The sequence below is a fragment of the Galeopterus variegatus genome, unplaced genomic scaffold (genome assembly GCF_000696425.1).
Source record: "Galeopterus variegatus unplaced genomic scaffold, G_variegatus-3.0.2 Scaffold1923, whole genome shotgun sequence".
NCBI lineage: Eukaryota > Metazoa > Chordata > Mammalia > Dermoptera > Cynocephalidae > Galeopterus > Galeopterus variegatus.
This window is the reverse complement of record NW_007728034.1, coordinates 87261-105742: the sequence shown is the minus strand read 5'-3', so window position 1 is coordinate 105742 and position 18482 is coordinate 87261. Positions and strand designations below refer to the sequence as shown.

Below are 18482 nucleotides of genomic sequence, written 5' to 3'. Positions count from 1 at the left end.
CTTTCATTTCTAATGGGAGGGAGACAGACAATAAATTTAATAAATAAATTATGTAGATGTTCAAAGGTGATAAGTATTATGGAAAAGAAAAGAGAACAGGATGATAAAGGGAAGTGGAGACTACCAGAGGTGAGGGTGAGATTGTAATTTAAAGTAGTATATTCAGTGTAGATTTCACAGAGAATGTGGTATCTGAGCAGTGTCCTGTTGGGTGGCCAGAGCAGAGAGAAAGATTTACAAGGCTTCTGTTGTAATGTAGGTGGGAAGCTGATGACAGTTCAGAACTGGCTGATGAAAGATATAACAAGACCTGTTCAGATTATGGATCTATTTTGAAGATAAGCTCAATGGATATCTGAAGGATTTAATATAAGGTGTGAGAGAAAGAGGAGTCATGGGTGATCTGAGAAAACTGGTAGGATGTAGTTGTCATTTAATTGAGATGAAGAAGATTAGGGTAGAAGAGATTCTGGCAAGAAGAAATAGTTCCGTTTCAGACACGTGAAGTTCATGATTTGTATTAGACATTCAAGTAGGATATTGATTAGGCACATGGATAAACGAGGTAGAGGAGAAAATTGGACTGGAGATATAAATTTGTGAATAATCAGTATATAGATAGTTTTTAAAGCCATTAGACTGGAGAGCAGGTGAGACTACCAAAGGGGTGAGTATAAATAGAAATGACAAGAGGCCCAGCAACTGGGATGTAGCAAAGGAAGCCAAGGAAGAGCGGGTGACCAGTGAGGCAGGACAAACGTCAGGAGAGTGCTTTACTTTAGCATCCACGTAAATAAAAAGTACCAAGGAGGGAGGGATCCATACTGTTAGATGCTCATGATAGGTTAATTAAAGTAACGACTCGGAACTTCCCACTGGGCTTAGTAACATGGCTGTATGATGCCCTCAGCAAAAGCAGTTTAGCTGAAGTGGTGAAGCAGAAATTGTGACTGAAGCACAGGAGGAGAGGACATGGGGACAAAAGCCCAGCCAGTTCTTTTGAGTTTTACAGTAAAGAACAGAGAGGGACATAGAGGAGCAAATGGGGTCAAGAGAAGAAATAACACGTTTGTAGGCTGTTGGGAGGGTCTCATAGAGAAAGAAAACTCTATTCAGGAGAGAGGAGGAAATTGTTGGAGACGTTAGTATTTGTGAGGAGCACAGACAATTCATTTATAACAGGAGAGAAGGCAGAGTCTATGACAGATGGAGGAGGCAGGTAAATGTGGCACTTGGAGCTTACAGAATTTCTCTTTTCTTTGCTTCAGTTTTGTTCTTTTTCAGTGAAATTAAGAAGCAAGGTCATCACCAGAGAAAAAAGGGGAGGTGGTTGGACATTTAAGGAGAGAAGATATGAAATCATGAAATAGAGGGGGAGATTGAATGGCCTAGGGAAAAAATAGAATTGTTTGGCATTATTCAAATTCTGTTTGACGTTGGAGATTATGAATTTAGAGTAAGAGTAATCGTTATGGTTGGTTGGATTTACTCCAGACACTTGGAGCCTCGTACTGGCCTACTGAGTGCATGCCTGTCCCCACTTCAGTGTAATTATTTACTCTGGCTATTCCCTGTGCCTGGAATCCTCTTTTCCAGTTAAACCTCTTCACTGCTTTCAAGTGTTGGCTCAAATGTCATCTTCATGAGACCTACCCTGACCACGCTATTTAAAATTGAAAGTTTCTTGCCCCACACTCCAGCACCTCCCTCGAACAAGTCTATTTTATTCCCTGACACTCATCACCTTCTAACATACTACGTAATTTATTATGTTTCTTATTTTATGCTGTAACTCCCTTCCCTTGCCCCACTAGAAGTTTAAGCATTGGGAAGACTTGGGTTTTTGCCTGTTTCATTTGTTCCCGTATTTTAGGCATCTAGAAAAGTGCCTGGAATATAGTAAGCATTCAGTAAATATTTATCGAATGATGGAATTCATTGATTCTTCAGCCCGGTGATGATAAATTTCAGCAAACTAAATTCTTTAGTAAATTATTTAATTTTTTGTAATTGATACATTCTTGAAGATAGTATTGTTGTCCTATTGTTATTTTAAGTTATTAGTTCTAATGATAAGTTGCACGAAATGGGCTCTTTATACTCTTCAAAATGTTTTCTGTTCCTTATACCATGGTAATCTAATTTAGTATATTGAACCTTACAGTCATCTGATTACCTAATCTTTGAAATGGCATAAAAGTAGCTATTTCTATTCTTTCACATAATTTTCTTGCTTTGAGCTCTAAACTGACCTACCTTATTCCCACTTGTTATAGCAGTTTGTGTTAATATATATAGCTACTAAATGAGTGCCTTGCATTTAGCAGGTGTCTATAAATATCTGTTGATTTAATTTATTGTAACACTTTAATGTGGTTTTCCCTAATCTGTCAAGATTTACTGAGCATTTATGAGAAGAAATGTTTAAATTAGACTGCTTATTAAATTTTTAGCCCAAAGCATTATAAGAAAGGCAGATTTTAAAGATTCATAAGAAAATTAATACATTTTAAAAGCAAATTTTTTACTGTATTTAAAATTTTTCTTTAAATTGCTAAAGACTTCTGATTCATTAAAAAAAAACACAACTGTATTTTTCTCTAGCTCTCAGTACTAATTTTATTACATTAGTTATCTTTGTACCCAAGAAGAGTTTCTAATATGAGATAAATTTTTGAGATATGGTAATTTTTCCTCCAGGTTGAGAAAAGATTTGGGTGTGTAAGATTGGTCTCTAGTGTCCCTGCAGCTGTGCTTCACTGACAGGACTGCCATGTTAGCACAACAAACCACACTCCTTCTTGCCTCTTCCCAGCTTGGTAAAGAATTGCACCACTGACCCCATCTCCCCAGCACAATCTTTTTTACAAGCTATTTTTGGTTTAAATCAAATATTTCTTTACAAATGATATTAGAATTCTGAAATTCAATTACTGTCATCCTCAGAGTTATGATAGATTGACTATAATTAAATATTTATATAACATATGTCTAGACCACAAAAGGTATTGGCACACTGGTAGTAGCATAACTTGTTTGGATTTTTAGATTAATTGCTGGAAATGCACTGTCTGGTGAATAAAGAACTGTGAAAAGTATATACAATTTATCTCTTGTAGAGGAAAGATGTATTCTTACCAGCCTATAGGCCAATGTGTTCAAGCTTAATCTATGAATCTCATTTAGAACATATTTATTGTATCGTATTTTTTAAAATTCATTTTATGTTTAATTTTATGGTAAAAATCAGTTTAAATGGCGAATGTTCATTGTCACGTAACAATATTGCTTTACTGAAATGAATTTAAAGCAACAGGTAATTACTTTATATTGATTCAATTTCTTATTAAGACAGCTATTGGAAGATTAAAAATGCTTTCAAAAGACTTTAGTGATATCAATATCGAAAAGAGGAGCAGGAAGCAGTTTTGTTGCTTGAAAACATCTTGTAAACCTAACAGTTTAACAAACTACTTTAAGATCATGGCATAAGGATTAACAAAATCTAGTTCTTTTTGCAATTGTTGATGATATAGAGGGAATAATGTCACTGATCTCAATAATTATATGTATTCTTATTCATCTTGAGACTTACATATATTCTTATTTTTGACTACTGTATAGGTAGTGTTCTGGGTGGAATACATCAGAGAACAAAGCAGAAAATAATTTCTGACTTTGTAAAGCTTTATTTTTAATGAGAGGGAGACACAATAAAGAGTCAATTTTATCTATTTACACTTTATAATAAAATTATGAAATCTACACTATGGAATTATATCTATGAATTTTTGTAAGATTTCCAACTATGTTATTTATGTTTTTGTGTGATTATGTAGCATGTCTAGCTCTAGATTTTAATTTTTTCTGTTGGAATAAAAAGTAAAATGATAAGATTTATATAAAGAGCATCATCTTAAAGCAAATTCTTAAATTTCCTTAAAACTCTATTTGCAACCTAATTTTATGTTCTATGTATATTACTTTCATTATTATTAACAACGTTACTTGTCATTACTTGCAATAACTAATTTTTTCAAACCTTATGTCTTCTAATTACCTAAAGAACCAACTCTACTTGGAGGGAAAAAATTCATATTGAATCAAAAATAGAAAAAGGAGTTTGGGGGACTGTTACACTCAGCGTCGCCACTCTTCTGTGTATTACTGGGTGTTTATATTTGTGTGTATACATAAATAATGTATGTGTGTATGTGCACAAAATCAGTCTTCTATTTTAAGAACTAACATTTTCATTCAGTGTGTACATTGGTAAGTGTCTGATTGTCACTGACAGGATTGTTTGTAAAGTCTGTGATAACACGTGGCATTTTACCAAGTGATTAATTTCTCCCGGCTCAAATCACTAGTTTAGTAACACAAAGTAGTTACTCATGCTCAAAAACGCATAATCAGTAAATAGTTTTGGGATTTATCTCTTTTTAGACTTGAACTGTTCTACTCATTTTCTAAAATGGATGGATTATTTCTAGTAAACACAAAAATGGAAACCTTTTAAAGAGTCTTGTAGTCTTAATCTTATAGAGCAAATTAAGTCCTTTAAAAGGGTGTCTTAGTTTGTTCTACTTTCAGTAATGTATTACTTTAAATTTATCATTTTGCTTTCACCTTATTTTTTTAAATGATACTTAGTCCATCAAATTAGATCACTTTAACTTGATTTATAATGCTGTGCTGAAACGTGTGCAAGTCATATTTGGTATGCATTTTAAACTGCCTTATTTTGAAATTAACTATTTATTATATATAGCAAAGACACCAGCATTATGTTACTAGTTTGGTCACAAGATAGAATGAAATGAGTTGATTCTACACATTATAGTTATTTAACTTTAAAACCAGTTAAAAGTACATGACCTTTAGTATCAGTTTCAGTATACTTCAGTCTTTCTGCAACATTTATTCAGTTCAAACTTTATATCAGGCATTTTGCCAGGTATTGAAGACCTGAGAAAGACAGTGATCCTTCCTTCAGGAAGTTCACAAAATTAGAGTTGAAGAAAGTGGTGGTAGTGGGAAAAGTGAACTTTATTATTTAGCCTTTATTCTGTGTCTAGAACATAGGCACTTCACATTATTTTAATTAGCTCTTACAAAGCCCCATAAGATATTTATTATTATTCCCATTTTACAGAAGGGGAAACAGAGTATCAGAGATGACGTGTTGCCTGAGATAATAAAACTAATAAGTGGCAGGTTTATGACGCAGGCCTTTCATACTCCACACTTTTTGTTCATTTATCCTACAGGAAATCTGCATACCAAGCATAATGAGGATATAAAAATGGGTAATTTATGGTCCCTATCCTCAAAGAGTCCTAAATTTTGTGAGAGCATCTCATGCTCCAAGAAAAAAGCCAACTTGGCTCGTTGCATCTGGGTTCGCCTTCCCCCGTTCCAGGCCTCAGGACCCTGACAAGGCCCCAGCGCTTTGCAACTAGGCAAGCTGCTGCCAACGTACCAGGGCCCAGCTGGGGTCCTGAGGCCCGAGGCTGGGGGAAGCTGAACCCAGCCACAACCACGCAAAGAGCACACCAAAGACACCATTTCCACTTGGGTAGCCCACCATAGCCACTGCAATTGCCATGGCTACCGCTGGGGGAAGCTGAACCCAGCCACAACCACGCAAAGAGCACACCAAAGACACCATTTCCACGTGGGTAGCCCACCATAGCCACTGCAATTGCCATGGCTACTGCAAACGCAGCTTGTCTCTGTAGCAGAAGTCACAGCCATCACACAGATGACAATGCCAGACTCTCAACTGCATTGACACAAGGAGAGGCACCAGCAGAGACCAAAAAAAAGAAGAGGTCCTCTCTCTCCACAGAGCACGCTCCAGAGTAATAGAAGAAGCATCTGGTTTATGATAATAGGGAGGACTTGATCACACCTGTCTCAGTACTGGACAGATTCTGGGCAACAAACCAGCAGAGGAACAGTTGATCTATCAGATGGAGAGAACAAGTCTATGGTTATTAGAGGGGGGCGGGGAAAAGGGAAGGGAGAGATTGGATAAGGGGAATAAAGAATAAGTATGATTTGTAACAATGAATATGCTAAAAGTTTTTAAAAGAGCCAAGTCTTTATTTTCTTAGGCTCTGTTTATGTGTTTATGTGAACTCATCTTAACCACTATGGTAATAAAATGGTAGTTAAACCAAGTTTTTGTGTTCCTTTTTTTTGGGGGGGGGGTGGCTGGCTAGTAAGGGGATCTGAACCCTTGACCATGGTATTATCAGCACCCAGCGCTAACAAAGTGAGCTAACAGTCCAGCCCCTAAACCACATTTTGTACAGGAATCTGTTGATTCATTTGATTCATTTAGCGTTCTCTCTTAATTTTGGTGTGTAAGAGATTTTTGTCTCAGTCTTATAGTATAACTGATATAACTTACTACTACTAATTATCTCAAATTGCTGCCTGAGGAATAATGTATTGCCCTGCACAACACCTCTCAGTTTTGTCTGTTAACCATTCAAATAGAAAATGAGGGCAGACTGTGAGATTTTTTTTTTTTAAAGTCAAGCTACTTTATTTTAATTCAGTTAATTTTTTACTGTATAAATTTAAAATTTATGGTCATGATTAATTAATTTCAGAATGAAAGTGGACATTTTGTATTAACCCTCAAATCTTCAAGTCTACCCAGCAAAAGGCATGTAAATCTTTCCTGTGTTGTCTCCTACCTCTTATGCAAGGGAGCCTTAAAGATACGTCACCTTCAGTATTGATGGAGTAGCCTCATCAATTCCAGATGCCACAGTTCAACAAAATAAAAAGTAACTAAGTGCCAGTAACACATATGTATATAGAATGTATCATTGATTTTCACCTGGGGTTGGTTATTTGAAAATACCTAGGAATATTTTTCAAATGCAGCATCAATACTTCAAGATTCTGATATGCCGTATATGTTGGAACAGGTAAAGATGGGGCAGAACAGGTAATGGAAGCTTACTCTCCAGGGTATCCACATTTTTAAAGGGTCTCTTGGTGTTTTTGATAGCATCTGTTTCCTACTTCAATGTCTTCTTAAGAACACTGAAAAATATTGTTTAAAATAACCTTATGCATGCCAAGTCAATATGTTTTTCCCTCAGCTATATTTAAATTAATAAGTTTTTTTCCATTAGATGGAAGAATAATAACCACTTTACAGAGTTGTTAAAATAGAGTGCATATAAAAGTACCAATTCTAATATCTGACATATCTGACAAAATTGGTTTTCATGAAAAAAATATACACATATTTACACTCACTCACATGAGGGTACTTCAGAACGTCCATGGAAAGATTCATATTATCTTTTAATTCCATTTTTCCATGAACTTTTTGAAGTACCCTCGTGTGTGTGTGTGTGTGTGTGCCTGTGCGTGTGTGTGTGTGTGCCTGTGCGTGTGTGTGTGTGTGTGTGTGTGTGTACACTATATATATGTGTAACTTATATGAGAGTCTGCTATCAATATTTTTGATGTAAGTAAAATCTGATCTTATGAAATAAATAATTAAATTAAAATTTGACACTTTTTAATTTCAGTTTATTGATGGTCGATTGGCAAAACTAAATGCAGGAAGGGGTTTCTCTGACGTGTTTGAAGAAGAGATCACCTCAGGTGGCTTTGGTGGAGGTAAAGACTAGTTTCAGTATGATTATCCACTTTCTGAATAGCTGTTATCTTGATTTTTACACTTGTGTTTGATATAAATTACTTCATAACCTACTATTTTCTCCTAAATATATAGTGACTTAAATACATTTTTTTCATCTTATAAGAGCTATGGTATTAATTTATTTTGCCTGATATTTGTTATTCACGTCAAGATGATCTCATGAATTGGTAGCTTTGGCTTGGATAATCTCTTAATATTACTGGAAATAAATAACACAGAAATCCAATCAATTTATGTTTTCCAGTCTTTCTTTATGAATACTAGTATTCTCTGCTAGAAAGCTACTAGTGGTGGCTATGCCTGAGTACAAATTTAAGAACTGAGATTATGATTGAAATAGTAGATTGTAATATAATCCAAAAAGAAATGTTCGAACTCGTTCTACACTTTAAAGTAAATGTATTATTGTGCAGAAGTCTTTGCCTTTTTTACTGTGCAGATCACGGCAGCATTAGGAAAGTTTTCAGTTTACCATTTTATAAATACGATTAATCCTTCAAAGGTATATATCCAAATAATGTTATAACTATCTAGACAATTAATAACTTACGAACTGATACTTTAGGCACAGTCGTTCCAGTATATAGTCCTGAATTACAGAGAATTTTGTTTGAGTCCTTGCAATGTCCTGTTCATTCTTTCAGCCAGTCTTTGCTGAGTGCTTGCTGTGTACGAGGCGTTGTTCTAGATACTGAGTGAACTAAATCAACACAAATCCTTGCCCTTTGTATTTTGGTGTGTTCATTTTTGACCTGGTACAGTAGTAATTTTTTTCTATCCCTTTGTAGGTTTGAGAAAAAAGTTTTTAGTTTATGTGTGAATAGTAGTTGAGGAATAAAACATGAGAAGACAGAAAGTAATAAGTACTCATCTATAAATTTTACAAAATTTAATTTTATTCTTAAATAAGATTTAGTTTTGCACCATAAAAATATAGAAACCATTGAGATAATTTTTTCATGAAAAGAGGTACAAATGAACTTAGCAGTTGTAGACCTTTATCTGATGTAAGTACAGCATTTCATTGATAACACGTAGCTTGGGGAGAAAGTTTACTTGACTCAGCAAGTAACTGAATGTGGAATCATTCAGCTCCTTGCTTTCCTCAGCTCATGGGTAAAAATTTAGCTTCAATGGAACTTTTGTGTTAAAATAACACTTTTTAACTTTTCAACTCAGACAAGCAAAATATTGTCAGCTCATGGACAAATTGCTTGAGGCATCTATTCAGTATTTACATAACTGCTGTCTCATTATCTTTATGACCCGTGGGGCTAGTAGCTTTTATAGAATTGAAGATGACATCTTGTGACAGTAATGGGGTAGAACTATGATTCTTTTATACAGTTAAATTCTGTTGTCTTAACCATTGGTCCAGATACCTCAGTAATAGAGTAGAAGTAGATGGCTTTTCTTGTGGGAGAGGATCACTGAAATTTTTTACTAAAGGTCTTATTGTTTAAAAAAGAATAGGGAAATATGATCAGTAGTTGGCATCTGACTTAGAGACTTCTGCATTTCCAGTACAACTTAATGCCAACTGCTTTGGTGCCCTTTATTAAAATGAAAAAGGTTTGAACTCTTATTTTAATTTGAGGGAGCCAATCTTTATCTAAAAGGAATGCCTAGTTCAAGAAATCATAATTTCAATGAGTACAGCAAGAAAGGACCTTTAAAAAGGATGCTTGACTGTCAGTTGTTATTTTTTAATTATTGTATTTTGGGTTATTTTAGAGATGCACAGAGATTATTTTTAGAAAAAATAAAGCAAAATTATTTAGGATTTGAAATAAAAAGATGAATAATCTAACAAAAATTAATAATGTTCTCCTAATTACTAATTAGGAGGTATATATCTGTCTAGGGTGTGTATGTGTGTGTATTTCAAAAAACAGTTCTTAGTGGACAACTCCAAACATTTGTCATCTAGACTATGCTTGTGAAGAATATGTCTATGTCATGATATTGACCCATTCTTCAAAGACATAAACTGGTTTAACTTTGTCTTTTCTCTCATAGTAATAGTAGTAATTATAATTAGTGTTCATATTTATTGAGCACTAATATGTGTCAGAAACTCTCCCAAGAGCTCTACCAATATTATCTCATTTAATCCTTACAATACCCTATGAGGCACTTTGATCACCCCATTGTTATGGGGATACTCAGCTTAATAATTTGTTCAAGGTCGCATAGCTAGTAGCGGCCAGAATCTGAACTCAACATGTTCTACCTGGCTTCAAAGCTCTTGCTTTAATAGCTATAATATATTCTTTATAAGGATAAGAGATCTTTGTGATAAGAAAACATTCAGTAAACAAGAGTGGTAGCAGGCCTTCCCTACCCTGATTGGAGAAAAGCAGAATTCCTGTCTCTTCTGAATATCTCTTGAAGATTTTTTACACATAAAGCCACCAGAAAGATCACTGTAGATGAAATCAACATTAATAAAAACTGAAGAAAAAATTGTTTCCTTAAGCAAAAATAATTAAGAAATTTTAGAGATGCATCTATTTTCTCCTCTTTATATACATCATTGCAGTGGTAGTTTATACACTGTTTTTGTTGCTAATGCCCATGGTTATGATAAAATAAATATGAATATAGTGGAGCTTTATAATTATTGTGGCTCTGAGTAAAAGTGTACAACATAGGAAAATCATAAGAACATCTAGATCCACATTTGAATCTAGAACTATGGTTGAAGAATCCTTGAATACATGCAGATTTCCAAAAAACATTTTCTGTCCTGTGAGTTCCCGTAGTCATGCCTGTTAAGCCTTCTTCCTTTCATGAGGCCCTTGCAGAACATGTGTAAAGAGAAGCATATTCATGGAGACTAAAAGGTAATAAAAGAGGACATTAATAGAACAAAGGATGCAATTAGGTAAAAACAAATGTTGATCTGTGAAAAAGCAGCACAGGAATATTGAGTAGTTAAGGACATATTTTTTTAAATATTTTTTTTCATTTAAAATAAAACTAGTCCTTAAATTCACATCAAATTACCTAAACTTTAAAAAGGAGAAATATTTTCATATTGATTTTATACAGGAGTGTGTGGTTACTCTCTGTTAATAGCATTTGTTTCTTCATTAGTTTTCTGATATAGTCCAATCAGTCTTTTATTTATTTCTACTACTTTTTATTGACTGTGGCATCAAAAGAATTTGAAGAAGGGTAGTAGGAAATTATAAGTTTTAATAGCATTTTTTCTGGCCTCATTGAGCAATTTAGACCAGTTTACTTATTTCAATAAATAACTACAAATGACTGCAATTTAAACAAATACATTTGAAGACAAAATCTTTTGCCCAAGTGAGAAATAAAGATATTTTGTCCTTGAGTATGAGAAAATCAGTTGTTTAATTAACAAGAACAATGTTAATATTTCCTCAATAATGCTTGTTATGACCATAATCCAGTGATTGTAAAAGAAGGAATCTGAGGGATTTTTTGGCATTCAAATGAACTTTTTAAGAAGAAAAACAGCCTTATTTTTTTCTTAACATCACCGAAGGATAATGTGCTTGTTCCATAACTTTTGTGGAAATATAACCTTGAATCATAAAAGCACTAAAATTTAAAGAGACAATTAGCTTATTTTTTTTTTAAAAAAAAAANGGCTGGCTAGTAAGGGGATCTGAACCCTTGACCATGGTATTATCAGCACCCAGCGCTAACAAAGTGAGCTAACAGTCCAGCCCCTAAACCACATTTTGTACAGGAATCTGTTGATTCATTTGATTCATTTAGCGTTCTCTCTTAATTTTGGTGTGTAAGAGATTTTTGTCTCAGTCTTATAGTATAACTGATATAACTTACTACTACTAATTATCTCAAATTGCTGCCTGAGGAATAATGTATTGCCCTGCACAACACCTCTCAGTTTTGTCTGTTAACCATTCAAATAGAAAATGAGGGCAGACTGTGAGATTTTTTTTTTTTAAAGTCAAGCTACTTTATTTTAATTCAGTTAATTTTTTACTGTATAAATTTAAAATTTATGGTCATGATTAATTAATTTCAGAATGAAAGTGGACATTTTGTATTAACCCTCAAATCTTCAAGTCTACCCAGCAAAAGGCATGTAAATCTTTCCTGTGTTGTCTCCTACCTCTTATGCAAGGGAGCCTTAAAGATACGTCACCTTCAGTATTGATGGAGTAGCCTCATCAATTCCAGATGCCACAGTTCAACAAAATAAAAAGTAACTAAGTGCCAGTAACACATATGTATATAGAATGTATCATTGATTTTCACCTGGGGTTGGTTATTTGAAAATACCTAGGAATATTTTTCAAATGCAGCATCAATACTTCAAGATTCTGATATGCCGTATATGTTGGAACAGGTAAAGATGGGGCAGAACAGGTAATGGAAGCTTACTCTCCAGGGTATCCACATTTTTAAAGGGTCTCTTGGTGTTTTTGATAGCATCTGTTTCCTACTTCAATGTCTTCTTAAGAACACTGAAAAATATTGTTTAAAATAACCTTATGCATGCCAAGTCAATATGTTTTTCCCTCAGCTATATTTAAATTAATAGTCACAATTCTGATCATTCAGTCAACACATATGCCAGGAATTATGAAAATTGTATTTTTTTTAATCATCAAATGATTAGAATTACCTGGTGCTCTATTATGTTTTAGGAGATAATGGTTTAGATAAGGAGTATTTTATTTTATTTGATGAAGTTAATATTAATCTTCAAAATAGTAGTGTCTCACATTTCTTGGGTACTTACTGTGTCAGAGACTATGCTAAGCACATTACTTATGTTGATCTAATTTAATGTTTACAGCAATTCCATGAGACAGGTATTGGAAAAACTGAGGCCTGGTGAAGGAGGACACATCTCCATGGGCAAATGACCTGGCAGGGCAGCAGTGCCTTTGTGCAAACCCCTCTGCAGAGGTTGTGCATGGATCAAATATCTAGAGCCTGTAATCTTTACTATTGCACTTTGCTATTTCTTGTTCATAAAGTTAGGGCCTATGCTGAACATTTATGATTTAACTAATGAGCTCCTGTTTGCTGAATCCCTGCTCTTTCCACTGTTGGAGAATTTAATTGTATTGCTTGTGTGTGTGTGTGTGTGTGTGTGTGTGTGTGTACACCATATATATGTGTAACTTATATGAGAGTCTGCTATCAATATTTTTGATGTATGTAAAATCTGATCTTATGAAATAAATAATTAAATTAAAATTTGACACTTTTTAATTTCAGTTTATTGATGGTCGATTGGCAAAACTAAATGCAGGAAGGGGTTTCTCTGACGTGTTTGAAGAAGAGATCACCTCAGGTGGCTTTGGTGGAGGTAAAGACTAGTTTCAGTATGATTATCCACTTTCTGAATAGCTGTTATCTTGATTTTTACACTTGTGTTTGATATAAATTACTTCATAACCTACTATTTTCTCCTAAATATATAGTGACTTAAATACATTTTTTTCATCTTATAAGAGCTATGGTATTAATTTATTTTGCCTGATATTTGTTATTCACGTCAAGATGATCTCATGAATTGGTAGCTTTGGCTTGGATAATCTCTTAATATTACTGGAAATAAATAACACAGAAATCCAATCAATTTATGTTTTCCAGTCTTTCTTTATGAATACTAGTATTCTCTGCTAGAAAGCTACTAGTGGTGGCTATGCCTGAGTACAAATTTAAGAACTGAGATTATGATTGAAATAGTAGATTGTAATATAATCCAAAAAGAAATGTTCGAACTCGTTCTACACTTTAAAGTAAATGTATTATTGTGCAGAAGTCTTTGCCTTTTTTACTGTGCAGATCACGGCAGCATTAGGAAAGTTTTCAGTTTACCATTTTATAAATACGATTAATCCTTCAAAGGTATATATCCAAATAATGTTATAACTATCTAGACAATTAATAACTTACGAACTGATACTTTAGGCACAGTCGTTCCAGTATATAGTCCTGAATTACAGAGAATTTTGTTTGAGTCCTTGCAATGTCCTGTTCATTCTTTCAGCCAGTCTTTGCTGAGTGCTTGCTGTGTACGAGGCGTTGTTCTAGATACTGAGTGAACTAAATCAACACAAATCCTTGCCCTTTGTATTTTGGTGTGTTCATTTTTGACCTGGTACAGTAGTAATTTTTTTCTATCCCTTTGTAGGTTTGAGAAAAAAGTTTTTAGTTTATGTGTGAATAGTAGTTGAGGAATAAAACATGAGAAGACAGAAAGTAATAAGTACTCATCTATAAATTTTACAAAATTTAATTTTATTCTTAAATAAGATTTAGTTTTGCACCATAAAAATATAGAAACCATTGAGATAATTTTTTCATGAAAAGAGGTACAAATGAACTTAGCAGTTGTAGACCTTTATCTGATGTAAGTACAGCATTTCATTGATAACACGTAGCTTGGGGAGAAAGTTTACTTGACTCAGCAAGTAACTGAATGTGGAATCATTCAGCTCCTTGCTTTCCTCAGCTCATGGGTAAAAATTTAGCTTCAATGGAACTTTTGTGTTAAAATAACACTTTTTAACTTTTCAACTCAGACAAGCAAAATATTGTCAGCTCATGGACAAATTGCTTGAGGCATCTATTCAGTATTTACATAACTGCTGTCTCATTATCTTTATGACCCGTGGGGCTAGTAGCTTTTATAGAATTGAAGATGACATCTTGTGACAGTAATGGGGTAGAACTATGATTCTTTTATACAGTTAAATTCTGTTGTCTTAACCATTGGTCCAGATACCTCAGTAATAGAGTAGAAGTAGATGGCTTTTCTTGTGGGAGAGGATCACTGAAATTTTTTACTAAAGGTCTTATTGTTTAAAAAAGAATAGGGAAATATGATCAGTAGTTGGCATCTGACTTAGAGACTTCTGCATTTCCAGTACAACTTAATGCCAACTGCTTTGGTGCCCTTTATTAAAATGAAAAAGGTTTGAACTCTTATTTTAATTTGAGGGAGCCAATCTTTATCTAAAAGGAATGCCTAGTTCAAGAAATCATAATTTCAATGAGTACAGCAAGAAAGGACCTTTAAAAAGGATGCTTGACTGTCAGTTGTTATTTTTTAATTATTGTATTTTGGGTTATTTTAGAGATGCACAGAGATTATTTTTAGAAAAAATAAAGCAAAATTATTTAGGATTTGAAATAAAAAGATGAATAATCTAACAAAAATTAATAATGTTCTCCTAATTACTAATTAGGAGGTATATATCTGTCTAGGGTGTGTATGTGTGTGTATTTCAAAAAACAGTTCTTAGTGGACAACTCCAAACATTTGTCATCTAGACTATGCTTGTGAAGAATATGTCTATGTCATGATATTGACCCATTCTTCAAAGACATAAACTGGTTTAACTTTGTCTTTTCTCTCATAGTAATAGTAGTAATTATAATTAGTGTTCATATTTATTGAGCACTAATATGTGTCAGAAACTCTCCCAAGAGCTCTACCAATATTATCTCATTTAATCCTTACAATACCCTATGAGGCACTTTGATCACCCCATTGTTATGGGGATACTCAGCTTAATAATTTGTTCAAGGTCGCATAGCTAGTAGCGGCCAGAATCTGAACTCAACATGTTCTACCTGGCTTCAAAGCTCTTGCTTTAATAGCTATAATATATTCTTTATAAGGATAAGAGATCTTTGTGATAAGAAAACATTCAGTAAACAAGAGTGGTAGCAGGCCTTCCCTACCCTGATTGGAGAAAAGCAGAATTCCTGTCTCTTCTGAATATCTCTTGAAGATTTTTTACACATAAAGCCACCAGAAAGATCACTGTAGATGAAATCAACATTAATAAAAACTGAAGAAAAAATTGTTTCCTTAAGCAAAAATAATTAAGAAATTTTAGAGATGCATCTATTTTCTCCTCTTTATATACATCATTGCAGTGGTAGTTTATACACTGTTTTTGTTGCTAATGCCCATGGTTATGATAAAATAAATATGAATATAGTGGAGCTTTATAATTATTGTGGCTCTGAGTAAAAGTGTACAACATAGGAAAATCATAAGAACATCTAGATCCACATTTGAATCTAGAACTATGGTTGAAGAATCCTTGAATACATGCAGATTTCCAAAAAACATTTTCTGTCCTGTGAGTTCCCGTAGTCATGCCTGTTAAGCCTTCTTCCTTTCATGAGGCCCTTGCAGAACATGTGTAAAGAGAAGCATATTCATGGAGACTAAAAGGTAATAAAAGAGGACATTAATAGAACAAAGGATGCAATTAGGTAAAAACAAATGTTGATCTGTGAAAAAGCAGCACAGGAATATTGAGTAGTTAAGGACATATTTTTTTAAATATTTTTTTTCATTTAAAATAAAACTAGTCCTTAAATTCACATCAAATTACCTAAACTTTAAAAAGGAGAAATATTTTCATATTGATTTTATACAGGAGTGTGTGGTTACTCTCTGTTAATAGCATTTGTTTCTTCATTAGTTTTCTGATATAGTCCAATCAGTCTTTTATTTATTTCTACTACTTTTTATTGACTGTGGCATCAAAAGAATTTGAAGAAGGGTAGTAGGAAATTATAAGTTTTAATAGCATTTTTTCTGGCCTCATTGAGCAATTTAGACCAGTTTACTTATTTCAATAAATAACTACAAATGACTGCAATTTAAACAAATACATTTGAAGACAAAATCTTTTGCCCAAGTGAGAAATAAAGATATTTTGTCCTTGAGTATGAGAAAATCAGTTGTTTAATTAACAAGAACAATGTTAATATTTCCTCAATAATGCTTGTTATGACCATAATCCAGTGATTGTAAAAGAAGGAATCTGAGGGATTTTTTGGCATTCAAATGAACTTTTTAAGAAGAAAAACAGCCTTATTTTTTTCTTAACATCACCGAAGGATAATGTGCTTGTTCCATAACTTTTGTGGAAATATAACCTTGAATCATAAAAGCACTAAAATTTAAAGAGACAATTAGCTTATTTTTTTTTTAAAAAAAAAAACAGGAATCTACCTAAATTGTATCACATTTCTCTATTATCTTAAGCAATGTACTTATTCTTAGGGAATTCCTGTTTACCCCTATACTCCGTTATTACTGATGATTCTTACTATTAACTTTCTTTTCAGGGTATTAGCTTTGAGCAGCCCCTCTCCCTTTCTAATGTAATCGCTTTAGAAGTGATACGGAGGTAACTTACCTCTGTGTAACTCAAGATTTATCATATTTTATTTAGCAGTATTAGAGGTAGTATTTCGGAGTTGAAGGAATAATAAACCAGGAATTAAAATACCTCCATTCTTATTCTTTCTCATTTGCTAGCTTTGTCATTTATGATGTTTGTCCAATGTGCTAGGTACCATAGTAAGCATCATGTATCTTTCATCCTCACAATAATCCTGAAGGGCAGTGGCAATTATGCTTATTTGATGAATGAGGAATCCGAAGCTCAGCCAGGGTCAGGACCTAGTCCCAAACCACATCGTCCACAAGGATGGAGCGGGCCTGCACTCCAAAGGTTCACTGGGCTCCAAAGCCCCCTTCTTTCTCACTCAACTGTAAAGCCCGTGGCACTGCCTGCTTTGCTTATTTTACAGCAGAAATATACAGTTCAAGTAATGTAATGTAGGTAAAAATATTTTGTGACCTGTGAAGAGCTGAATATGAGCTTTTTATTCCTCACAATTCTAAACAAGACACTACTCTTTTTATAATTGCTCTGAAGTTTTATGATAGTTATTTTCCTTGTGGTTTAGAAGTTAAAACATTTTTTTTTTTCTGGATTGACAAGAGTTACAGAATGCTAAATTGTAATAATATTGTTGATGTTTCTCCTTTTTGCTTTCCTAACTGTATTTTGGGAACATAATTCAGATACAATACTTTTCAGAATACTATGAGTAAAATCCTCGTCTTAAATATGTGATTTCCACTGAACCATTTTTAATAGAGAAGTTAAAAAGCAATGGAGAAGTAAAAGTTTATGAGCAATCTGGTTGAATGAAGATATACAGTTTATTTTGTTGTTAATAAAATCTCCTTGAGAAATAAACTGATAGACTAACTTAGACTTTTTCATTATTTTACAAGGGAAATATAATTTTGAAAATTTGGTCAAGCCAAATACCACCTGCAACTCATACCTTTTAAACGGTGCAATTTTTTTTACATGGGTTATTTTAGATAGATACATTTTGCACTAGTCATTTCACAAGATAATATTTTCCTCTGTCTCTTCCTCCTGAAAAGGTGCAGTACAGTGCTGAGTAGTGAGGTGTTTTCCAAAATAAGAGTCGTTGCTTGATATTTCATTAAAGTTAGAGAAAGATTGTAAGTATAGGAGTGAGTCCAGAGCCGGCCACTTCTTGCCTGATGTTGATTAGGGAAGCAAAGATAACAGCTGGAAAGAAATCCTTGGGCCGAGATCATTCTGCCTCTATTTTGTAATAGCAAGGCGATACACTTTTTAAAAGGCTGCAACCACAAACAAAAGGAGAGCACTATTTGTTTTAGGAGTTCTTTGTACAGCACAGTGACTGAGTAGCTACTGGGACTTTGTTTTTTATCGTGACTTTTCACTCTTGTTATTCAGGGAATATTTAAACATCTAAACAAGCAAGAAGTTAGTTAAAATCTAACTGAAATCAGTTGATATGAAAGATTAGTTTAGATTAGTTGCGTGTGTGTGTATCTTTTTGTCTTCTGATATCATCATATTGACTAAATTATTTATTGTATTTGGAACTAAATATATTTATTACTATATTTTATTAGAAATAGTTTTGTCAGCATTTG

At 33.6% G+C, this 18482-nt stretch overlaps 1 protein-coding gene across 1 annotated transcript in view; it reads left to right on the top strand.

The window, feature by feature from the left end:
- DENND1B (DENN/MADD domain containing 1B) overlaps positions 1 to 18482 on the top strand; it is a gene marked incomplete at its 5' end in the record, with an annotated part of 253597 nt that overhangs the window by 199991 nt on the left and 35124 nt on the right. The window contains one exon of the mRNA XM_008579612.1: positions 7563 to 7653. Within this exon, the coding sequence (XP_008577834.1) occupies positions 7563 to 7653 (91 nt within the window). The remainder of the gene's footprint in view (positions 1 to 7562; positions 7654 to 18482) is intronic.